The 26,554-nt window shown below is 38.7% G+C and overlaps 1 protein-coding gene across 1 annotated transcript in view; it reads right to left on the reverse strand.

Moving 5' to 3' along the window:
- LOC108709415 (amine oxidase [flavin-containing] A) overlaps positions 1 to 22,634 on the reverse strand; it is a 42,885-nt gene extending 20,251 nt beyond the window's left edge. Inside the window, exons 1-11 of the mRNA XM_018249216.2 lie at positions 22,377 to 22,634; positions 21,522 to 21,616; positions 19,630 to 19,767; positions 15,456 to 15,560; positions 13,534 to 13,625; positions 10,115 to 10,256; positions 8,550 to 8,699; positions 6,930 to 7,089; positions 4,339 to 4,435; positions 3,449 to 3,502; positions 993 to 1,050 (exon numbers count right to left, since the gene is read on the reverse strand). Of these exons, the coding sequence (XP_018104705.1) occupies positions 993 to 1,050; positions 3,449 to 3,502; positions 4,339 to 4,435; positions 6,930 to 7,089; positions 8,550 to 8,699; positions 10,115 to 10,256; positions 13,534 to 13,625; positions 15,456 to 15,560; positions 19,630 to 19,767; positions 21,522 to 21,616; positions 22,377 to 22,422 (1,137 nt within the window). The 5' untranslated portion in view covers positions 22,423 to 22,634. The remainder of the gene's footprint in view (positions 1 to 992; positions 1,051 to 3,448; positions 3,503 to 4,338; positions 4,436 to 6,929; positions 7,090 to 8,549; positions 8,700 to 10,114; positions 10,257 to 13,533; positions 13,626 to 15,455; positions 15,561 to 19,629; positions 19,768 to 21,521; positions 21,617 to 22,376) is intronic.
- Between the last annotated feature and the right edge of the window lie 3,920 nt (positions 22,635 to 26,554).

Raw genomic sequence — 26,554 nt, forward strand, 5'->3', positions numbered from 1 at the left:
ATGCACTCAATAGGCTGGTTTTGCTTCCAATAAGGATTAATTATATCTTAGTTTGGATCATGTACAAGTTTGTTTTATTACTACAGAGAGTAAGGCAATCATTTTTAAAAATTTGGATTATTTTATTATGATGGCGTCTATGGGAGATGGCCTTTACGTAATTTGAAACTTTCTGGATAACGGGTTTCTTGATAACGGATCCCATACCTGTACAAGAATATTTTTGAAAAAGAAAAGAATAGAATACACCATTCTGCTGCTTACAAATAATTGTATAACTTGTTGTAAATGCTTGTTCTGCCTTAGAGAGCTATGTTATTAGGTGACTACAATTGAAACAGCTCTTAGAGTGTAAAGGACTTGAATGATAGAACTGACACGGAAGAGTTTTTTCTATGTCATTTCATAAATATTCCTGTAATGCTGATGTCAAAGTTTATGTTTTGTAAATGTATTAACTAAATCTTATAAAACATGAAATGAGAACGTCTATAACTATATAGACATAGTTACATAGTTAGTTACATAGTCAACCCAATTTAACTATGTAACTAACTATGTAACTATGTCTATATAGATAAAAGGCAGAGAGGAGCTTTCCTGTTATGGCTAAATTCTTGGGTGCCAGTAAAGGTTAATCATATAGAGTGTAAATATGCCACAGCACTTTATGATTTATGTATTACTGTAACTTACTATATTAAAAAAAAGATAATAGTAATAGTAGTAGTAAAGTATGATGAGGATATATTATTTATTTGTATAATGTCAGTAAGTTATGCAAAACAATAATTTATCTAAAACAGTGTCTTACAATAATACAACAAAAACAGGATAGCAGGGCCCTGCTCACAAAACATTACAAAAATTTATGTTCTGTAATTAAAATTCCATTTTGTCCTATTGCAGTATAAGGGTTTGAAACAATAAAGCTCATTTATGCAAATAATTTTGCTACAATAGCAATAGTTTATGTACTAATTGTAACTTACATGTAATGCTTCATCAGTGCCCATGACTTTGGCATAGTACTCACAGATTTTTCTTTTTCTGGATAATTACAAAACATAACTGTTTAAAGTATTTTGAAAAAAATGTAATACAAGCAAATATAACAAAATATCTTCACTCTGTTGAGACTCATTAAAATGTGTTCTTTATGAGTGTTATTATAGCACTTTGAGCCACTGTTATATATGATTATTCAATATAGAGGTTGTTCTACACTCATTGTCACTGTCTCCTGTATTTCTGTACATTTAATCTACACTGTTGAAATTTTAAGTTTTTAAACAATTGTAGGGACCTGTAGGGTTAATTCCCCTATGGTCGAAACCACATGTCTGGAAATCCCCTGGATTTGAGCTACAGGGTCTACCATGGCATATACCGGAGGATGTCACTAGATGTGCACCACTTTTCTATAAATAGGAGATGACATGCTCATGATTGAATTGCTGATTTTTCTTCACTGAAGACAGAGTAGGAGTAAGAATCTGGCCGTCAAGATGTAGAGGCAGGAGGCCTTTGAGGCTTGGGTGCGGCAACCCCAAGCCTGGGAGCTAGACCAGGAGGTTCTGAAGCTCCTGATTTCCAAATCTGGATTTCTGAGTGTTCGTGCTTTAGACAGCACTGGAAGCTGGTGGTCAGGATTAAAGGGGGTTTTATTGTACTCGCGCTATGGACAGTACTGGGAGCAATACCCTGAAGGTTTCAAGCAAGTTGTATGCTTGGCTAGGAGAGCCTGGAGCTTCTAAGGACTTCATTGCTGTGGATGCCTGTTGCAGCTCTGGAGGAGCCTACCCATCTGAGTGAATCTCCTGGGTGAGTTGTGTCTGAGGGAGGATAGAAAAAGAATAAGGATCCAGCGTATCTCCTGTTTGTGAAACAGGCTTTTTGTGTGCCTGCCATGTGGGAACCAATTTCTTGTCCATTGGGAAAGGTATTTGGGACAGATAGCGCTACCTGGGGACAATTGTGCTCTTTTGGGGAAAAGGGACTTACATAAAGTTATTTGTTACACAGTACTTTGTGTGTTTGAATGTTTTCCTAATGGGGCCACACCGCAGGTGTATTCCCAGATCCCATTAGGTGGAGGCACTGCCATGAGAGGTTATTCCCAGTACCCTTTCACTTAGCAAAGGGAACTCAGAACTTGCATTGGTAAGAAAAATGTGATGTATAACATTTGGCACAGGGGGTGGCCAAAAAGGGGTTACACAATGGTAAATTGCTTTGTAGCATTCAAGTTTAAAGAAAATGTAAGATTTTGAAGTTTGAGAGATAGTGTGTATCAAGGTATATCAATGTACAAATTTACAAATTAAAGGGGAGGTATATCCCCTTGTTCAGCATGATCTCAATTAATAGTGCTTGTGCTGAACATACTTTTTGCCTATTGTTTTAAGCTACTTTATGTTTGGTTCTTGCAAGGTAGATAATTAGATTAGATTTACAGTGCAAAGATAATTTACCTCCATTATGGTTGTATGGTTGTAGGGACCAAAAGGTTTTATTATGTTCCTATGGCTTTAAGTCCCTACCCTATTTTTTACTTCCCTAGTTATTAGGCAAAAGCCTATGTATCTAATTTCTAGTTATATTTGCATAACCAATAGTTGTTGGCCAAAGGGTGTAATGACCACTTCCTACCACACTTCCATATACTGTTTGGAAAGGGGTGGATCTTCCTCTTTGGCTGCTGGTGTCTGAACCATCTGAATGTGCCCATCGAGCCTGGGGACACCAAGGCCCAGTAAAGTCACCGCCCTAAAGGGACAGCACCTTTAGTGTTTAAGTCGGGGACCAGGAAACCCCATGAATGAGAATTAGTAAGAGCAGGATAGATCGTTCATAGACTCTATAGGAGAGTGAGATAGACAGGTTATATAGAAAGAGCAGTTGTGTGCTCTATCGAGGATCAGTAGCAGGGAGTAGCTTCCCAAAAGGCTTCCTTGTATGCCTTTAGTGAAGGAACCACAGTGTATAGGGTGTTAGGCTAGACTTCTTCTCCCTAACCACTCCACTACACCCACATGGGAAACTTCCACTTAGCAAAGGCCCTGATCCTGATGTGTGAGTCGCAATGTAACCCATGCTCATATCACTAGCTGGACACTTAACTCCTTGTGGTCTGGATAGCCCAGATTAGCATTACATGGTTATCTGTGTACCTGTGATCTAATTATAACAAGAACCAAACATGGAGTAGCTTCAGTTTCCCTGTTTGCCATATTAAGCTCAAGAAATAACCAAAACCATAGAACAGGCTATATTCATTGAAGTCATATTGAAAACAGGAGTATACTGTCAATTTAATCAACAAAGCTCTGAAAGTTCCTCAGTTTACTGGGATGTAAATATAATACAGTTTTCTGCTAGAACTACATTCTGATGCTGGTGCCTTTTAGCTTTTGCCGAAAACAAAACGGTTTATCACAATTGTTACCTTTGTTCCTTGGTAAGGTTTGTCATTAGAGTTGCTTTTCTAGAAAGAATGAACCTGAAAAAAAATATATTCTTTAAACTTCTTGTGTACCTGTGGATATCATGTAAATATTGTAGAAATTGTGGCCAGTAGTAAGTGAAGGAACACTTGGGAAAGAATACAGATAAACACTGGTTTATGAAAAATTAAGTAGTTTATGTTTAGACATCATACAGGCTACATGAACCAAAAGATGATCTGGTGGCCATTAAATAGTTAACATAAAGGTATCATAGCTCCCATAGGGATTGTGGATCAATAAGTTCAATGTCAGATCATTGTAATATGAATTTGATCATGATACATTTTGTACTTACATATTGGGCTTCACTCGTGACTAGTGATGGGCGAATTTATTCGCCAGGCGCGAATTTGCGGCGAATTTGCGCGATTCGCCGCCAGCGAATAAATTCGCATTTTTTTCGAAAAAACGGACGCCGGCGTCAAAAACGGGCACCGGCATCAAAAAAATGGGCGCCGGCGTCAAAAACGAGACACCAGCGTCAAAAACGAGCCTTTTCACGAATTTCGCGCGAAATTCGCGAATTTTTCAGCGAAGCGAAATGGCGCAAATTCGCCCATCACTACTCGTGACCTACACACTCCATCAGTGATAGGAAAAGTAAGCACATCTCCTACCATTCTCATAATCATATAATGTAAATAGGCATATCGTACTGAAAGTACTTCTCCCAGCATGCTCAGATAGTATTTCTCTGTTTCTTGCTATGATAACATACTTAATTACCAAAAATATAGGTTAGGGGATTTTGTAAGCTTCTTTTTTTCAAAATGTGTAGTTCTAATGATATATGTTTGTAGTTTAAATATAAAGATGTACCATCCCTTACCCTATTATTGCAGGTTCAGTACCATCAGGCTTTGTATCATCTAATGTAAGTCCAATTGGTGTGTCATCATCTTCCATCATCATACATCCACAAATATCTGTAGGGAAAGTGAACGCATAAAATGATCAAGCCAAGCATGTTTTAGAAAAACATGATTTAAAAAAAAATGGGAAACAAACTCCTCACTATCACTCTCTCAACCTGAACAGCTTGGAGCATAGTCTAGACTAGAGATGTAGCGAACGGCGGAAAAAATGTTCGCGAACATATTCGCGAACTTGCGTCCAAAAATGCGAACGGTTCGCGAACGTAAAATGATTTTAAAGTTGTTAAAAGGGTGCAACGACCTGGACAGTGGCATGCCAGAGGGGGATCAAGGGCAAAAATGTATCTGAAAAATACATTGTTGACACAGCGCTGCGTTTTGTGCTGTAAAGGGCAGAAATCACACTACGTCACTCAGATGATGTTTCTGGACACGGAATGTGAAAAAGCTCACACAGCTAGGTGGCACTTGGTTAAAGACTGGGCAAACAATGCCTGCAAGGGCAACGTATACAGTAGTGGATACGGAATATATTATTGCTGCTGTAAAAACATCACTCAGGTGATGTTTACGGACACGGAATTATTATTGTTATTTAGACAGAATGTGAAAAAGCTCACACAGCTAGGTGGCACTTGCATACCTCCCAACTGTCCCTCTTTTGACCACTCAACCCCCTGTCCCTCTTTTGTACTGGAAAGTCCCTCTTTTCTCTGCACTGAACAGCCAGAAAAAAACAGTTTCTAACTTAATTGGCTTTTGGCAGAGAGCTCAGAACAGCTAACAGGTGCAAATAAGATACTTTGTAACAATTTTGACTCTGGTTGGTGCTGGTAGTGGTGAACTACTAGGAGGAGCAGCACACCAGTCCCTCTTTTCTCTGCACTGAACAGCCAGAAAAAAACCCAGTTTCTAACTTAATTAGCTTTTGGCAGAGAGCTCAGAACAGCTAACAGGTGCAAATAAGATACTTTGTAACAATTTTGACTCTGGTTGGTGCTGTTAGTGGTGAACTACTAGGAGGAGCAGCAAACCAGTCCCACTCCCCAACACAGCTAGACTAATAGCACTGGGCTCTTATAGTAGCAAAGTAAAAAAACAAAAAAGAAAATAAAAGCAGAAAATAAAAGGTAGATTACTAGTCAGCAAAGTTAACTAACCTAAACTCACTGTCCCTCAAATCCCTGCAGAGTTCTGTCCCTACAATACAGAGCAGTATCAAGTAGATTACTAGCCAGCAAAGTTACTATCAACTGTCCCTCAAATCACTAAACAGCTCTCTCCCTACACTAGCTCTTCCAAGCACACACAGGCAGAATGAAAAAACGCTGCAGGGCTTCAGTTTATATATGGAAGGGGAGTGGTCCAGGGGGTGTGGGGGTGGTCCAGGAGGGAGAGCTTCCTGATTGGCTGCCATGTATCTGCTGGTCTGGGGTGAGAGGGCAAAAATAAGCGCCAGCTAAGGCAAACCCAAATTGGCGAACGTCGCGCAACGTTCGCGAACATTCGGCGGACGCGATTGGCGATGTTCGCGCGAATTAGTTCGAGGGCGAACAGTCCGCGACATCCCTAGTCTAGACTGATGATAATGCTAGTAGGTAGCCACAGAAGAGACAAGCATACAATTTAGAAGTTAGAAAAAGAGAGATACACTTAATCTAACACTAAAGAAGTTGTTCATGTGCATTCCAGCATTATGTATAATTGATTCTCATAAATAACAACACCCAGCATGTCACAATAATTCTCACTGTAATGACCTTTCAATTTACCTGTGTTCTTACAACATATTATAATACTGTATATATAATACATATACTACATATCATAACTCCATACTTGATATATAATTTTCTTTTAGACAAATACACTGGTCTTGCTGGTGAGCCCCTTCAATGCTGTAGCATTTTTGTGGGGAGATCTACCAGACCAGTACACAGTGTTAAAAAAGAAGGAAAGCTTCTATTACTGGGGGTTTTATGCACCGCCAAGTGATTTTAATCACTCACCCGGTTACCCTGGCCAGTGCTCCTGTTAGCAGAAAACTGCACTGACCTGGGGTACTTCTGCACAAGCATCACAGAGTAATCCTCTTCGTCTGCTTCTTCTTTCTTCAAAACCCTGATGCCAACGCATATGCAGGAAATTTGAAAGGATCACCCCACAGTGATCTAGCATAGAAGTACATCGGCCATAGCAGTTTACTGTTAACAGGAGCACCAAGCGGGGTATCAGGTAAGGGATTGCAATCAATGAGGAGTGCCTAACTGCAATAAATATTGTGTTTTTGCATCTCTTTTGACATTTTTCATATATTGTGCTGACAATTGCCTAACTGTTGACACCTCTAGTGATTAAAGCTTTCCTTTTCATTTAAAGGTACTGTACAAGACATTAGGATAGCACACAAGAAAGCTTGGCATATGCTCCTAAATAAATCCAAGAGCACAAGCAGGCATGACTAACTCCAAAAGGTGCACTTTGTACCTTACAAGCAAATGCTGAGAAGTGATAATTTATTTCAAACATAAAGATGATTTCATACCCATTTTCCTCCAGAAGGCTTCCTTGTAGTATACCATGCACTTGATGACAGACCCCATTGGCAGACGTTGAATTAACTGGTTCCTTATGGCTGGCAGTTCTGGTTCAAAATGGATCTTTGTAGTCAAAATTGGTGGAATGGCACTAATGACATACTTGGCCTTAAAAGTTGAGCAGACATATACATATTTAATAAGATAGACCCAATACATTGGAACAATAAACATGCAGCTAAACAAACTCTTTATGTGAAATACTCAGAACGGCTAAAGATATGCAATAGCATAAAATAACAACTGATTAATTCTCCAATCTGCTTGCAGCAAACATTACCAGTTTAACATTATATTTATTTTAATGTGTTGATTTGATTTCATCAAAGATATAATGCATTTCTTGCACTGAGCCACATGTATTGAGATGAGGCGGAACTCAGTGGGGGTCATTTATCATCTCTGGGCAAATTTGCCCATTGGCAGTAACCCTTGGCAACCAATTAAATTGCTGCATTCCATATTCTGCCTGCAACTGGCTGGAAAAAGCCAATCACTGATTGGTTGCTATGGGTTACTGCCCACAGGCAAATAGACCCAATGTTGATAAATGAGCCTGTAAGACACGCCAGGAGATTGCATCTGTCTCTTACCTCCCGGCACGTCTCTCCACATCTTCTGGTGTGCAGGCACGCACTTCCAGGTTCCTTGCACACCTCGGCTAGGGGAAAATGACGCTGGCATCATTTCATCAGCACTTGACGCAGAGCATCGTGACGCTCGCGTTTTGATGCCGATCGTCATGACGTCATGTTTCGGCGCCGGATTTGAATTTTTGGCGCCCGAATCCTCTTTAAAAAGCAAATTCTTCATTTTGACAGTGCCCAAGCTGGCTTCTGTTTAGAAGCGTTTATACTGTTTGAATTCCTGTGTCTACAATAGACTTTGTTAATAGGGGTGGTTCACCTTTAAGGTAACTTCTAGTATGTTATAGAGTGACGAATTCTATGCAACTTGAATTGGTTTTCATTATTTATTTGTTATAGTTTTATAGTTATTTGCCTTTTTCTTCTGGCTCTTTGCAGCTTTCAAATGGACATCACTGACTCCCTTCTAAAAAAAATGCTCTGTAAGGCTACACATTAATAGTTATTGCAACTCTTTATTACTCATCTTTCTATTCAGGCCTCTCCTATACATATTCTAGTCTCTTATTCAAATCAGTGCATGGTTACTAGGGTAATTGGAACCCTAGCTACCTGATTGCTTAAAATGCAAATTAAAGAGCTATTGAATAAAAAGCCAAATAACTCAAAAACCTTACATAATAATAATAAAAAAAAAAAACAATTGCAAATTGTCTCAGAATATCACTCTCTACATCATACTAAAAGCTATGTCAAAGGTGAACAACCCCTTTAAGAACATGGCAAGTTTACTTTTCCTTATCATTATTATATTGCTTATATTTAGATAAAGCAGACAAAAGCAGTCATTTTTATTCAAATGTTAAGGATTACTGCATATAAGTGGCTGCAAAGACTTGTTACATATTGTAGAAATTGGTTTTATGGTCACATCCAGTCAGTTAGTGGCTTCCAATCAGTAACAGAACGCGATTCATTTACCTCGTACGTTTTATGGTTTAGGGTTTCCACAATAACGCTTTGCCCAGACTGGTCAATTTTGACCACTGGACTCTCCAACATCACTCGACCTTGAAGACGTTCCATGATTCTTTCACTTATCTGTCCAGAGCCTCCGACAAATTTCCTCTCCTAAAAACAATTTGCAATGTTCATTAACATCAAATCCAGTAATTACCATTATTGCAGGGCATAATATAAGACAATTATCCTCAAAAGATTTAACCTGAGATACAAAAAACCTTGCACACTAAGCTAACACTTTTACTTTTAGTATCATTTTGACTATAACATACTTTTTATATGTGTAGTTGTACAGTATATTTTATCAATAATTTTCCTTTATATTTTGCCAGCTCAATCCTAGAATACCAACTGGTGTTGGGCTGTTAGTATCACTAACACATGTGATGTTTTCATTGCCACTTGTGTCAGTGCTCAGAATACAAGCAGAGTTTGATTCAAAAATACCACTATCTTTCACCATATGTAATAAAAGGCACATAGTTTGCCCAGGTGCAGTAACTTATAGCAACCAATAAAATGTCTGCAGGTAACCAGTAAATTATATTTGAATTGATTGCTGTAGGTGATAAAAACAGAAGCATACTTTGCATCTTAAATTACATACCCAGACCTAGGGGTTTATTTATTAAAGTCTGAATGCAAAAAACTTGATATTATCTGGGGGTTTTTACTATAAAATGACAAGGTTCAGGCTCTCTGAATCATCCACTATAATACACATAAGCCAAAGAGGAAGTGGTCCTCTGAGATCTACCTTAAATAGCCTATCTAGGAAATCTCTTTAACTGCTCTTGTCCTGCTGTAGAACTTTCTCAAGGGGATTCCCTATGCCACACCACCATCTAGTGATTAAATGTAATAACAACAACTAGTATAACATATAACAAGAAATTGGATTTGTCGTTAGGTAAATGGAGAAATTGCAAATGCATATTATATTTGCTAGAGATTCACAGAATCCTCATCTTTTGACACATCCAAAAAGCAAATGTTCATGAAAAGACTTGCCTGAACTCTAATCCCCTCAAATTGTGTTCATTTAAAGAATTTCTTCTGTGCTTTAAATCATGGGATTAAAGGAGAACAAAAGTTAGAATTGCTGGGGGAGCAAGGTTGGTAGGCAGCCCCCAGTAATTTTTTCCTGCCTTATTCCTCTCTTTGAAAAATAAAGCCCAGGCTGTGCTACACAGCCATATTATTTTGCCATTCCCATTGCAAGCCATTCCCTGCACCAACCTGGACTTTGGTGCAGTAGAGAATTTTTTATCTGATGCTTGTACTACATGTGTACCCATTTCAATAAAGGGGATGCCTGGGAAAACCAAAGAACATTGGGGCTTAGTGCCCAGAGTAAAAGTACTGAAATCATATGTAGAACTAAAAGTAGAATCACTGTAAACTGCCTAGTAGTTAGGTATCCCACAGGGATTCTAGTTGCTTATTTCATACCCAGAATTCAGATGAAAAATAAAACAGTGCTTTAGAAAGATATAGCTAAAGCAGTAACTGTTTTACATTACCTGACCTCCGTTGTCTGTAGAGAAAGCTCTTGTTGTTCCCCCACAAAGTTTGATATACCACAACAACCAAAGTGTAGAAATCTGATGTGTTTCTGCAGTAACAAATAAATTCACAAAAAGATTTGCGAAACGTCTTCCTGCCCTGTTGAACAAAAATTTCACAGCACTGAATAAAGGATAATGATAACCTATTTATAAGTACGCTGGTTCACTGAACCATATTGATATGCTTTATTTCTTTTCGTATAGCTAACAGATATGTAGTGAAACAATGGTCTCTATGGTTTCCATAATGGTAAAATATTTGCTTTATTTTGTACAAGCTGTTACTTTTTACAGAAACCCTCAACACAATTGGTGGACTTTTTTTTTTGGGGGGGAAAAAGAATCGAATTTGATCGAATGCACTATTCCTTCGATCATACGATTAGAATTCGGTCGAATACGGACCCCTTCGACCCAAAAAAAACTTTGACTTCACTTCGGTTGGACTTTTTGAAATCGAATTTTGAATTTTTTTCAATTCGAAATTCAACCCTTGCTAAATATGCCCCTTAATGTGTAAAATGAATCTAGCATGAGGGTCTAGCATGAGTCTAGCATAATATATGTGTGTATGTATATATATATATATATATATATATATATATATATATATATATATATATATATATATATATATATATATATATATATATATATAGGTAATAACCTTTTCTGTACAGTTATATAACAAAAGGACAGGTATGTTCTATAGCACCATATGTGTGATATTTAGTAGTTTACACTCTCTTGTCACAAAGCCTCCAGCTGTGTGCTCTCGCCTTGGTGCAAATATATTTGGATATTTTTTTGTGTGGAATAACCCCCACCCTAAATTGCACCCTAGTCACATGCCTCTGCTACCTACCCCTATTTTGATCCCTGCATATTACTGCCAAAGAACTGTAAAATTTACTATTATTATCCACCTATTGATTTCCACATCGGCCAATGAGAATGGAGCCTGATTTAGAGAATTTCTGTCCAGTAATGTGACTAACCCGTGAGGGGCCCAGGTGCAGGCCGTACAGCCTGCCCCACCCCCTCCAAAACCAATTTTTGCGGCGGATTCACTCACTCGCGAATTGCCAGTGGGCCCTTGTGCAGTCGCACCCCCGTAATTTCCGCCACTGTTTCTGGCCTGAGCAAACACCATGTTTGGAAGAAATTGGAAACCTCGGAATCTTTTTTTCTATGAATATCAGCTGTAGAATTATGCAAAGGAGCATCTCAATGTGACTTAATGTATATAATATTGCAGAGCTAATTATGCCTTAAACACAATTTCATTTTGCCTTCTCTTTTTAACTCCAATGGAGTTCGGCGACATTTAGCAGTTTCCTGAAATTTTCCACAGTTCAGCAAATTTTACTTGAAACTGCAAGTTCACTAATCATTAGTGGTAAATTGTCATTTCCTCGTTATTCTAAGAATAAAGAGAAATTCTAACAGTACCCCTTTAATGTTTCAACCAGGAGACTCCCCCACCTCTTGGATATGCAGCTAACCAAAAATCAAACCCATATTTAACCTTCCCATCTTCTGTATAAGTTGATTCACATGTTTGTTTTGTGGTTACTTAGTTCCCAGTTTTTAGCAAATTCCATGGAGGCCTAAGAGAGCCCAATGCTAGTCTGGAGTGAAAAACCTGCCGCAGAAAACCCAGGCTGTAGATTAAATTTGACCATAGACACAAAGATTTATTCGTACGAATCTCTGTTTCGTACAATTTTTGGGCCGTGTGTGCAGTGTCCTCTCATTTTTTTGAGCTGGTGGATACCAAGAACGGTCTTAAAAGTATAGATACTGGTAGAATCAGGCGTAAGCGTGTGAATGTCCCAGAGCACTGGGAATTACACATACACGAGAACATATCACCAGTGCTCCTTAGAATGCAGCTGGGAGGCAAGCCGCATACCTCCCAACTGTCCCATTTTTCACGGGACAGTCCCGATTTTGACAGCTCAGCCCTCAGTCCTCAGTCCTGGATTGCTACTGAAATGCCCCGGACTTTCTCTTTGATCTCCTGCACTGTACAGCCAGAAAAAGATAAGTTTATAAAACTTAGTTGGCTTTTGGCAGAGAGCACAGAATACACGGCAGGTGCACTTCAATACTTTTGTAACTATTTAAGATAAGCAGGTCTCTTGGGGAAACTGTGGCTTGCAGCTAAAAGGGCAATACACCTTCATTAGCAAAATTGTAATAACACATTAATGTGTTTAAATTTTTATAACCTGCCAAATTTTATAAAATGAACATGGTAATTAGGGAGTGTGGACACAAAAACCTGCTTGGTCAATAAAATTTTGCAGCGCTCTGCTCAGCATATCTTTTTGTCCCTTTTTCAATTTCCAAAGTGTTGGGAGGTATGATGCCGTCCCTAAAATCTTACCACTCTAGGCCCAGGCCTTTGCGACCTCGGCCTGGGTAGAATTTTATTTATAAAGTGATACAGGGATACACAGCACTGTGCAATATAAGTATAAATATATAGAGATTAAGGGGCAGATTTTTCAAAGGTCAAGGTGAATTTTTGAATTAAAAAAATTCGAATCTCGAGCTATTTTTTATAAATTCAAAATTCAACCCTTGATAAATATGCCCATAAATGCCACAATAAGACACAGCCTGAAGAAAGTCCTATACTGAAAAAGACTGATATATCTGAGATAACATGAGAGCCCCTACAGAGGAGCTGTAAAGTATCACTGTATTTGGCATGACCAAAGAGTGGCCTCTAAGCTATCATTATGTAAGAAGTGTGAATAAAACTCTCAAAAATTGACTGATTTTGCTCATGTGCTTTTTTAAAGGGCATCATTTATAACTAATGTGCAGTGGGGAAAAAAAATCTTATTTATGCCCTTAGAGTGCCTTTAAGCAGAGTAAGATGTGTATACTTTCCATTTTTCTTTATATAAATATATAATGTGTTGGTTAATTTTCAATGGTTCCAGCTGCTGGTATACCCCTGGATTCCACTAGGTGGAGACATTGTGCTAAATTATGACTCATAGCAAACAGTTTTACTATACCCAGGGGCTCAACTATAGAGCAAGACCTTGCAACCAGGCACAAATTGGCGACAAATTTTCGTGTTTTGCCGGCGGCAAATTTGGACATTTTGGACGCATGTCAGAAAAGTCATTTGCATCAAAACCATTGTGTGTCAACATTATTTGCGTTTCGCAAATTTTTCGCCATTTCGTGAATTTTGCTGGAAATTCACAAATTTTTCAGCAAAGCTAAATGTAACAAATTCGCCAATGCTTTTGTGCAATATGTGCTATAAAGTACCATTCGTCTAAATGTATCATTGTGTATATCAAATGTGTATTGTTGTTTCTTGTTTAATTTTTAACAATTACACTTACCGTGTCCAACAGGTTTTGTTTATGAATTCCATCATTGACATTTTGTCCCATTCAGCAGCATGAAGTGCTTTCCATGGAGCTTCTGCAGGGATCTAAAACATACACATCAGTATCCAGCAATTGTCTTTGTTTGATGTATACTATATCTTGCTGTCCATAGCAAAAGTATAGAGTGTGTTAAAACATATTTAAAAGGTATTTGGTAGACTAAACGGCATATCCATTGCTTTACCCACTGCATTATCTGTGATACGATGGAGTCAAATTTTTAAAAATGTAACTATTCAGCCAAATAAAAAAATGTTATCAATTGGGGTTCAAGGTTATAAAATTGGCACTTATTAAAATTCAGTACAAGAAATACTCGCCATATGGCATCACTACTGAGAAGAATGATTTGTGGAATGAAAATGCATTGGAAGAGCAAAGCAAACCCTCTGCACTCATGGCACCATTCACGTGTCACAGTTGTGATGCATTAGATCATGTGCCCTGCTATTTGCAATAATAGCTGGAGTTCTGGTTATGATAATACTTTTACTCAAGCACAGAAACAGGTTCTACACAACATTAGAAAGTCACCTTAAAAATAAGCAAACAATTATTTTTACTGCATTTGTAACAATGTATTGTAACTGCATTCACAATTGTACTATTTTATATCAGGGAAAATACTGATACCTCGGGTTTTTCAAAAAAATATACATTTGGATAACTATAACATTTTTAATAGGGGTTTACTTTAGTATAAAGACAGAAAAGACTGTCAGTGAGACAGCAGGGTTGTATCGGCCATGTTTTTTGCTAAACGCTAGAATAATGCACTGTTGTGCCTGTCATTCCGTCTTTTGCAAATCTGCATTGAGCATAAATTTTCGCAAATGGCTCACAAATGAGACGGGTGTTTGTGTGAGTGTGCCCACTGTGCGAGGTTGTTGTGCATGAAAATAGCGGTGACAATAATATAAACGAGCAACTTGCGAAGCTGTTTTGTGAATATTTTCTACGGCACCAAGTGTGCGCATATATATTCGCAATTTGTGATTTTGCCATATTTAAAGAGCTCTTATGGATAGTGATGAGTGAAAATTTTTCGAAACACATTGAAGTTAATGGGTGTCAACAAAATTTTTCTACGCAACTATTTTTTTTTGCTCCAAATGCATTAAAGAGATACTGACACAAGAAAAAAAACCTTTTTTATATCAATCACAACATTGTCTATGAATGCTATTTATAATTTTGCCATAAATGTATTTGCCTGATGCTTTTAAATTACCTCCCTTAACCTCATGTTCCTGTATGAGGGGGCTGTAGTCCGTTACCATTAGAAACTTTAACTGACAGGTTTAGAAGGGACAGTCAGGTTGGCAAAACAGTCAGATTTAGGAACTTAAATTTTTTTTTTCATTACTTACAAAAGCAGAACTATCAGCAAAGATCAACATGATTTATAGGTAACTGTTGGTGTAGAATAATATTTTGAATAGAAAAATTTTTGTATCAGTATCACTTTAAAGTCAATGGGTATTTTTTCTTAAGGCGACTTTTTTGTCCAAATGCATTAAACTCAATGGGCACTTTTTTTGTCGCAGCAAAAATTTTGCCGCAGATGTCGAAATGAAGAATTTCGCTGCTAATCCATGGCTGGTAAAAGACAACACATCTTTGCGTTTTTGAGCAACATATGTCTGACACACAACCTACTGTAGATGCCTGAACATCAAAAGAGAGTAATGATTGCAAGTATTTTGTTGGCTGCCCACTGCCAGGAAGGGCTAAGTAACCTTAAACAATTGCCAGAATAATTTCTGAAATATGTTTTGTGTAAATTCTGCTTTACTCCTTTTTAAATAACTTTCTTAGGGTAAATAGTTTGAGAATATTAAACAATTATAGAATAGGTATCATATATACAGTACCTCCTTTGCCCATTGATCCATTGTTCTCATGACATTATTATAATCCAAATATACAAAAGGGTTATACGCAGGTGGGAATGTTCCATGAAATGTGTACGATTTACCCTGGAAAACACAAGTAGCAGATCCTTAAAATAATCATTTATTTTAAAGTAATTACTGTGCTAAATTTATATACTATGTAGGAACAGGGTCTTTCAGTTCAATCAGGAAATCTAATTTTATGAAATATTCTGCACTGACAAGACTATTAATCATCATTACTGAGTATTTTCCTTACTAAAGCTGGCCACTAAGGGTGGAAGCTATTGCTTTCCTGTAGTCAGAACAGGTTATGATTTGGAATTGTTCTACTAGACTAGTGTTAAACTACCAGAAACAGTACTTGGCTTTCAGAACCGATCCATTGGTTGATTAACTTAAATATATTGATGATTATAATGTCAGTGTCTGTTGGTTGGCTTATTGTGCCCTTTCAATGTCTAAAATACATCTTGCACTTTTGGGTTTTAAGAAAAAAGCATCGTATTTAACAAAACAGCGTAAAAACCTTAATCATTTGTTATGGTGCACTTAATTTTGCAAATAACACCTGCTTTGACCAAGGCTCCCTTTGTGTGTTGCACCTATCAGGGCTGCAAAAGTTGAATCGTATGCACTTAATGGATATGTAATTACATGTATACATCATGCTAGCATGCTGCCCCTTCCCAATCAGGGGTAAGTTACAGTGTGCAATACTTATAGTATAAAGACAATGAGAATCTGCCTTAATATTGCATTATGGGTACAAAAACCTAGCAACCATTTTTTTCAGAGAGCTATAAATTACTGTACCTAACTGAAAGTTTAACTAAACTGACAGATTTTGTGGGCAGATAGAAACAGATGAATATAGTGTTGTAGGGCACTCAAAGGGTAATGGAAAGCCCAATTTCAGTTACCTATGCCCTGTGAGAGGAAGGTTTAGATTGGAAGGGAGAATATGGCTCATCCTGGGAGGTTGGGGCATAAGGTCCCAGTTTCAAGATATGGACCCTAAGTTGGACCAGTATGGACCAGTTGGTGAGCAGGAACCCCATAATGACCTAAAGGTAGTGAATAGCAGTGTCAAAGTATAGTTTAGCAAGAGCAGTACATGTATGGGACATGTTATCCAGGACCTGGGGTTTTCCAGATAAGGGATCTTTCTACAATTTGGCTTACTAACAGGCTGCTGACTGGTGAAAGCAACTAAAGCAAATAAATCAACACAAAAGGATATGTATTTACTAACTGTTATATTAAAGTAAGGGATGTATATTGAAGTACTGTGGTTTAATTTTTTTTATAGTTTTTTTCTGTCTTGGGTGCTAAATAGCAAAGTTTGGTGTGCTGTTGTGCTTACAGCAAGTTTGCTACAAACTGCTTTGCTTTACAGTTAGTTTTCCCTCGTTTTGAGGTGGGTGGAGCTTGATTAGTTCACCTGAACAGACAGTATAACTAGAACCCCTGGGACTCCAGTGGAGCTTGCTTTAGTGGTTAGCTGCTCTTAAGTGTCTGCTCATTTAGTGGGGCCTCTGTAAGTGGAGTTGCAAACACAGGAGTTAAGTGGGTTCTTTGTAAGTGGAGTTGCAAACACAGGAGTTTCAAACTAAAGGAGGTTCAAACTAGGTCAAAAGTTTGTTCTAAACCCTATTTTTTATTCCTGTTTTTTGATCTGTTACTGGGATATTTGGCAGATTTGGAACAAGAGTTACACTGTGGTCGATTGACACTGAGCAGGACCTAGTGGGGTCAGATAGTTTGGAGGGAACAGAGCAGCAGCAGGATTATGAGGCAGTTAGCTGGGTGACAATTAGAAAATCTAGCGTGGGCAAAAGGAGAAGGGAGGCTGCTTCGGGGTTCATACATCCCAACAGATTTGCCAGATTGTGTGAGCTCTGTCTTGACAGTTTTAGATGGAGCTGATCTCTCTAACAGCCGGGAGACCAGTTGCTCTAGTAGTGGTGGGAAGGAGAGCAGAGCCATGCCTAAACAGATTGTGGTTGTAGGGGATTCAATTATTAGGAACGTGTATAGGGTAATCTGTTATCCAGATTGCTACAACCAAACAGTTTGCTGTCTTCCTGGTGCCAGGATTTGGCATGTGGTTAGACAAATTATTGGGTGGGGCTGGACATGACCCAGCTGTCTTAGTACATATTGGTACTAACAACAAAATTAATGATGGATGGAAGACCTTAAAGAGTGAATTCAGGGCTCTAAGATTAAGGGAAGGTCTTCCAATTTATTTTTTTCTGAAATTTTGCCCATGCAACATTCAACATTTAGGAAGACAGCAAGAGCTTTGGGAGCTAAATGCGTGGCTCAAGTCTTGGTGTAGGAAGGAAGGGTTTGGGTTCCTAGAGCGCTGGGTTGATTTTTCCTTGGGGTACAACCTATTTAGTCCATTTATGGAACTGGGAAGCGGGTAGAGATTTCAAAATGTTACAATGAAAATGACCATTGGTGTATGCTACAAACCAAGAACAAAGCCCAACTACTTTTACAATTAGAAGCGGCTTTGCAACTAGGTCAATTTATTATTATGGGTGACATTAATTATCCAGACATTGACTGGGGTAATGGGGTTGCCAAGTCAGAAAAAGCTGGCAGGTTTGTTAATATGCTGAATGACAACTTTTTATTTCAGCTCGTTCGAGAACCAATTATGAATCAGTCTCTTTTGGATCTTGTAATAACTAATTCTAAACAATTTTTTGTCTGTCTATGCAAATGAGGAACCAGGTAATGAAAAATTCCTTCTTATTAGTCCCAATCCTAGTAAAACAACTAATGTTGCATGCTTAACACATGAGGAAATTCAAAAGAGACTAGAACATGTTAAGATAAACAGGGATCCTGTTCTCAGCCTCAAAGCTATAGACCAGTTAGTCTGACATCAGTGGTAGGAAAACTTTTCAAAGGGGTATTAAGGGATAACTGGACTTCATCGCAAATCATAATACTATGAATTTGTGCCAGCATTGTTTTATGCATAATAGATCTTGCCAGACTAATTTAATTTTCTTTTATGAGAAGGTGAGCAGGGACCTCGATTCTGGAAAGGCAGTGGATGTGATCTACTTAGGCTTTACTAAAGCATTTGATACAGTTCCACATAGAAGGTTATTGGTGAAATTAAGTAATGTTGGCCTGGAACATAGTATGTGTACCTGGATAGAGAACTGGCTAAAATATTGACTAAACAGAGTGCTGGTAAATGGAACATTTTCTAATTGGACCAGTGTTGTTAGTGGAGTACCACAGGGCTCTGTACTTGGTCCTTTGCTTTTTAACTTGTTTATTAATGGCCTGGAGGTGGGCATTGAAAGTACTGTTTCTATTTTTGCTGATGATACTAAAATGTGCAGAACTATAGGTTCCATTCAGGATGCTGCTGCTTTGCAGAGTGATTTGTCTAAGTTGGAAAACTGGGCAGCAAACTGGAAAATGAGGTTCAGTGTTGATGAATGCAAGGTTATGCACGTTGGCAAAAATAATATAAATGCAAGTTATACACTAAATGGCAGTGTGTTGGGAGTTTCCTTAAATTAGAAGGATTTAGGGGTTTTTGTAGATAACAAGTTGTATAATTCTGGGCAGTGTCATTCTGTGGCTACTAAAGCAAATAAAGTTCTGTCTTGCATAAAAAAGGGCATTAACTCAAGGGATGAAAACATCTGGAGTATGCAGTGCAGTTTTGGACTCCAGTCCTTAAGAGGGATATAAATGAGCTGGAGAGAGTGCAGAGACGTGCAACTAAATTGGTTAGGTGTGAAAGACTTAAATTATGAGGGTAGACTGTCAAGGTTGGGGTTGTTTACTCTGGAAAAAAGGTGCTTGCGAGGGGACATGATTACACTTTACAAGTACATTAGAGGACATTATAGACAAATAGCAGGGGACCTTTTTACCCATAAAGTGGATCGGGACCTGGGGCTTTCAGAATAAGGGATATTTCTGTAATTTTTGTAATGTTTATAAATCTATTAGAAAATAATTTAAACATTAAATTAACCCAATATGCTAGGTTTACTTCCAATAAGGATTAATTATACATAATTCTTCCTGTGTATTGGTTGCTATAGGTGATTAGGTGAGTAACAACTTTGAAACTTCTCATTTTTTTATTTTTATAAAAGCAACTCACCTTTGTATATTGAATGAGCCGCCCATGGAGATTTAATTTGTATGTTTCCAGACCTAGTTCCTTTGCCATCCGTAATAAGCGATTTTGGGTTGGTCCCACATATGCACCTCCGAGATCTACATACTTAACCTGTTTATTCTTTTAGAATAGAGAAATATGCAGAAAAAAATTAAAATAATGTTATATGCAGGCCTACAGTATAAAGGGGAATTTCAAAAGAGGAAACTAAAGTCTCTAGTCATATTGGGGTATTCCTATGGCTGGTAGCAATATGCAAAACAAGATGGAGCTGCCATATTTGGCTTACTTTCTGGGTTACTCTAAGTCCATTACTTATCCATAATTACATAGTTGGGTTGAAAAAAGACCAAAAAGTTCAGGACACATAAAAATAGCACTTCCACCCCAACCCAAAGTTGGACTGCACTCTGTGCTTTGTGACAGACTGAAAATTCATTGCAAGATGAAAAGCATAGTATAGGTTACAGGGGCACCTTGTGTGTGCAAAACAGTTGTACAATGTGGTGACAGGTGCTACACAGGGATAGAAAGGTCAATTTGGATCTGTTTTTTGTACTTTGCATCAATGAGCATAATTACCTCATATGGCAGCTCGTTTATGGACTGTATTTGTGCACCTGTTTATTTATTCTAGGGCAGAGCATTGTGCATGCATTCTGCCCGCAAAGAACAGAAATTTGGGGGATGTGGAGATGGAACACAAATGGGCTATTGGAAATACCGAAACAACATGTCATTGGAATATTTATAGCCAGTTTTGACTTGGGCTTTTAGAGCACCACGGAGCGATCTTCTTCCGTCTTCCTCCTTCTTTGCGTGGCTGCGAATGTGCAGCAGAACAAAAAGCTGAACTTTAACGAAAAAGTCATCTGTTTCATTAAACTGTGCATGTGTTTGCCCCGGGAAATTCGAAGAAAGAAGACGGAAGTCGATTACTCTGTGGTGCTTACTGGTATAACCCTGGGCCAGTGCAGTTTTCTGCTGATAGGAGCACCGGCACAGGTTTCAGGTAAGTCACTACAATCACTTGGGGGTGCCTGACATTTGGCACCCCCAAGTGTATGATGCCCTTCCTTCGCCTTTAAAGAGGTTGTTCACCTATAAAATAACTTTAAGTATGATAAAGAGAGTGATATTTTAAGACAATTTGCAATTGGTTATCATTTTTTATTTGTGGTTTTTGAGTTATTTAGCTTTTTATTCAGCAGTTCTCCAGTTTGCAGTTTCAACAATCTGGTTGCTAGACTCCAAATTACCCTACCAACCATGCATTGCTTTGAATAAGAGACTGGAGTATGAACAGGAGAGTTCCCGAATAGAAAGACGAGTAATAAAAATTTGCAATACCAATACATTTGTAGCCTTACGGAGAATTTTGTTTTTTAGATGGGGTAAGTAATCCTCATTAAAAACTGAAAAACTATAGAATAGAAAAAAGACCAATTCAAAAGTTGCTTAGAATTAGCCATTCTATAATATACTAAAAGTTAACTTAAAGGTCATCCACCCCTTTAACATCGCAATAGGTTCTACAATTTTCAATTCAAAATGGACACAACACACAAAACACTGAATTTGCAGTGGAAAGCTTCAGCTGACCTGATGTGTTTTTCCTGCGAGTTACTCATAAACATCAGTTGATACTATGTCACATCCCTTTCATGCCACTGGCCTCGCCTAAGCTATTTCCCATCAGGTGCAGCATATTTGGCATGGCACCCAAACACTTAAAAAACAGGTAGTATTCCCAACACTATTTGTTTATTACAATACACCATTGATTAGTTTGATTCATGTAGCAGGAAAATAGTGAAATGCCTTGGCACTTCACACATAAATGAAGGGTGCAATAATTTTACAGTAACACTTACTCGCACAGTATGAGTTCTTCCTCCAACTCGGTCCCGAGCTTCCAACACCACAACACTAATTCCTGACTCTGAAAGAAGTTTTGCAGCGGAAAGGCCTGTAAATAATTGAAGGGCCAATATATTTTTACATTCAAAATTCCCAATACTGGAATATACAGTAAATAAGAAGAACATTTTAAGTCGAAGACAATCTCATCCATTCTGTTAGCCTTGTGACTTTGGGGTCTGCTATTTAGAGCTGTTCATTTTTGTATTTGGGAAATAGCCCCTCTGATAAAAGGGTGGTATGGGTAGAGAATTGAGCAGTATGTGATCAAGAAGGACTAGACAGCAGGATAGGATGGAGCTGGTGTAGAAACAGATCAGACTGGAGTAGGCATAGAGATAGCTCAGGTCAGGTCAGAACAGATGTAGGGACAAAACAGACCAGAGCAGGAACATACCTGTTGCCTTCTTGGCCCAGTTGATAAGGCAGGCATACAGTAACCAGGAGGTTCCCACTGCAAAACCTGGCAGAATCTTACACTCAACTCAAATTAGGATAACATAGAGGAATGCCAGATATGTCATCCAAATATTCATGATATATACTGTTTGTGTGTCAGACAAAAGCACATAACGAGGTATTTTTATACTACATTACAAAAAAGCAGAAGGTTATCTTCTGGCACACAGTATATATTAATGACATTTTAAATCTCCATTTATATCAAAACAATTTAAAGCATTTAACTCATGGGAAGCCAAATGTGCTGAAGTGTGATCTGACTTTACAGAATGTAGCTGTCCTAAAATGGCAGAATCCACTGGAACTAAACATTACGCATCAACTATTCTTATAAGCCAAATAATAACCTGAGATGCCTCCACCGATGACTATGACATCATATGTATTGCTCATGGCTGTGGCTTCTGCCTTCTTGCAGTTCTGGCTCCGAGCTGTTGTTGCCAGGGTGAGGACAGTGTGCTTTTAGCAACCCCCTGCTTGTATGGTGCTGGGAGGTGTTATAGTCTAGTGGCAGTAGCCTGGCATATATATCGTATTAAGTGTAATTACAGGATCAGTACAGCCTTCTAGGTGTGGTTTAATCTGTCTTTTAGGTCAGATTTAGCAATATGCTCAATAGTCAGCGTGACGGTTAAACAAATATGCACAGTTATTGAGTTCACATGAAGAAAGAGTTTTATACAGTTACCCCAATTATCCAGTAACCATTTGCATTCAAAACACTGTTCCTATTTGTTTATTATGCAGAGGGCTCATGAGCTAAACAGCCCTGTTTGTTTCATTTTGGAACAAGTGCAATCACATGTATTGCATGTGATCGCTGCTCAGTGAGCTGTGCCATTAACTTCTGCTTATTGTCAGAAATCTCCCTGGTTAGTAAACTGTGCTGTTTACTTCTCTGTGCCTTCTACTGTTCTTCTGATGAAATATGTAATTTTTCTGTTTATCTGGCAGATACTAGATATTTGGCCTCTTCTGGGAGTCAAAATACAGTCTATCATAAGAGAGGGAGAGAGGGCTATGCAAAGAGAGATTGTTTATCTATTGGAAGGCTTTAAGAATGAACTGAGGGGTGAATATAGATGGCTGGTGGATCATAAGAGAGGGGGTTGGCTGTCTATTGAATCATTTATGAATTAGGGGAGACGGGTAGACTTCTTGAAGATTTGCTTTATGTGACAGAGTAATATGTCACATGGGTACTATCAAAACAGCATTCCATTGTAAACAGTTCTGCTCTGCGTTGTTCGAGATTCTAGCTACAGTATCTTTAGGAGAAGGAAATGTTCAATCTAAGTGGGGTCACAAATGTTAGGACACCCCCCTAAAGATTGTAATCACTTTTTAATTTCACTTCAGTGAAAGGGAAATATGGCTTGTAGTGAGGGATAGGGCATCAACTGTTACAGAATACTTCAAGAGTGTGAGATAGAAAGGGTCAGCTATAAAGAGCAGGTCTGTGCTCCACCTTTGAAGATCATAACGGATTAGTTTGTCAGGTGAAGCTGATTTTAATGTGTAGGGGCTGAGGGTAATGTGCATTCCCTTTGAGACACTGGATATATAACTATAATGTTTTGCTGGGTAGTAAGGATGCTCCAGGTTCCTGGCTCATCTCCTTGACTACTAGATCAGGAAAGCAGCTGGTGAATTTTCATCTCTCTTTTCTTATTCTTAAGTTTTCACCTTTCTTTGACATCATTACCCTGCAGTGTATTGGCCAGCCAATCAGAGCCAGCTGTGTCCTATATAGACCCATATCCTGCATCACTTCCTTGCCTTAACATTAGCTTCTGGTAGCTTTGTGGCTAGACCACTATGGCTCTGACACCTGTTGCTTGTTTCTGTTCCAGTCCTGTTTCTGTTTCAGTTTTGTTCCTTTCGTGTCCTGGTATGTTCCTGTGCTGAGTTTATCTAGTCTCTGTTTCTTTATTGCCTTGTTTTGTCTCTATGCCCACTCCTGCTTGTCCTGTTCCTGAATGGTCAAAATAACTTTCCCTTGCCTGAAGGTCTCACAACTCATCAGTGGGGACTAGGGTTGCCACAGAAACCAGTTATCCAAAAAGCTCTGAAATATGGCAATGCCGATTCCTCATTTTTGACTGATTTGATTTTTCTTTCTGTAATAAAAAAAACTGTCCTTGACCATAACTATGTTGATAGAAAAAATCATGGGCAGTAATATAATAGTAAGATTTATAAATAAATTTATAATTTATTGGCCAAATTATTTTGTGGGTTTCAAAGGCTGAAAATCAGTTGAGACCCAAATAGACCTAATAGATGCCAACCCTCATGGGTTCCCTAAATCCCTTACACCAGCACACTATTGTTGACATCTGTGGTGACATTAACTATGAAGGAATGATCACACACCTCCATTGTCTATTAATGAGAATGCTTAGAGGGATACTGTCATGGGAAAAAAACATTTTTTCAAAATGAATCAGTTAATAGTGCTGCTCCAGCAGAATTCTGCACTGAAATTCATTTCTCAAAGGAGCAAACAGATTTTTTTATATTCAATTTTGAAATCTTACATGGGGCTAGACATCTTGTCAATTTCCCAGCTGCCCCAAGTCATGTGCCTTGTGCTCTGATAAACTTTAATCACTCTTTACTGCTGTACTGCAAGTTAGAGTGATATCACCCCTCCCTTTTTCCCTCCAGCAGCCAAACAAAAGAACAATGGGAAAGTAACCAGATAGCAGCTCCCTAACACAAGATAACAGCTCCCTGGTAGATCTAAGAATAGCAGTCAATAGTAAAAACCCATGTCCCACTGAGACACATTCAGTTACATTGAGAAGTAAAAACAGCAGCCTGCCAGAAAGCATTTCTCTCCTAAAGTGCAGGCACAAGTCACATGACTGGCGGCAGCTGGCTGACAAAATGTCTAGCCCCGTGTCAGATTTCAAAATTGAATATAAAAAAATCTGTTTGCTCTTTTGAGAAATGGATTTCAGTGCAGAATTCTGCTGGAGTAGCACTATTAACTGATGCGTTTTGAAAAAAACATTTTTTCCGATGACAGGATGCCTTTAATATATGTGATGCCTTTGAAAATATATTGAAACAACAGTGAGTGAACTAAGCATGGTACTTTTTTCAGTAACCCTGTTGTTCCTTTTCAAAAAGCACTGGTGCCCAATAGTTCTTCTGAATGTGTGTGGGAGTTGTATGGATGCTGTCATGTCTCGTCCTCTGTTCATTCTGTGCATCGTTCTCTGACAGGAAGGAAGGCCTGCACAGGAAGTAAGGTTGCCATCTTTTTGCCTGGTTCAATCCAGGCAGGGGGCGGGTCTGTGACACTGAAGGTCAGGTCATGACATCAGGGGCGGGGCTATGACATAGCGATTGATGATTGCCCGATCTCCGCCTCAATCATAAGGAATACTGCCCCGTTTTTCAAATTTGGAAAACCAGGCAGGCAGAGAAAGGGAAGCAAATACTGGAAGAATTAACTATCTTTTCTTTCACCCTCAGAGCAAACTAGCAGTTTCTAAATGAGAGATCATTTGAAAAATTAGGTTTTTGAAGAAAATTCTAAAAATATATACAAAGTCCCCAATGCAGGGGTGATGCTGCCATGAGGCAAGTTGAGAAACTCGCCTCAGGCAGCAGCAGCCCATACGTTAGCAAGGACAGCAAAAAAGCCACTCCTGGTAACTTTAGGAGCTGAAATTTCTGTTTTTTAAATCATAATTTTGGCTCTGCTAATGGAGAGACCACAATTAGGCTTGGGCGAATTCGACCCACTTCGCTTCGCCATAAATTTGCCGCCGGTGAAATGTCGCAGACAGGCATTTTGATGCGTGCCATTTTTTTTTTTGAAGCACTACGCCATACAAGTCTATGGGCGTCATTTCCGAGGTGAAACACGGCGAAAAAATTCGCCCATCCCTAAGCGCAATTGCTCTCTCCGCACTAGCGATGTGGAAATGATGTGAGCCAGGTGCGAGGGGGGGGGGGAATCAGAAAGGCCATTTCAGGGCAGCAAGGAGCCCCGATGCTATAACTGGGATGGGTATGTGATAGTGACTGAAAATCCAATTCTTCTCCCCATGAAATATTTTTTCTGTACCACTGTATATAGAGTTGCCACCTGGCTGGTAAAAATGATTCTTGAAGGCAATGATATCAAGAAAAGGCAAAATTATAGAAAGGCCAGTATTTTTTTATCTGTAAGTTAACCCAAAATTTTCAAATGCACCAATAGGGGAGGGGGCAGGACCATGTGGGGGTGGAGGTGATGTAAAAGGTGCAGAAATGTTCAAGAGGGGAATAGTGACATAAAGGGGGTGTATCAGGACCAACTGGGTAGAAATTAGAGAACACTGAGCCTCAAATCCATAAAAAACACCTGTCGTCTGAAAAATATTCCCCCAGTGTGGGTTAATAGAGCTGGCTGGGGGACAGGGACACAACAATAGCATACCTCCCAGGATTTTGGAAATAGAAAGAGGGACAAAAAGATTTGCAGCGTGTAGCGCCCATTTTTTGTGGCCATCCTAATTGTGACCCC

Source organism: Xenopus laevis, chromosome 2S, assembly GCF_017654675.1.
Source record: "Xenopus laevis strain J_2021 chromosome 2S, Xenopus_laevis_v10.1, whole genome shotgun sequence".
Lineage (NCBI taxonomy): Eukaryota > Metazoa > Chordata > Amphibia > Anura > Pipidae > Xenopus > Xenopus laevis.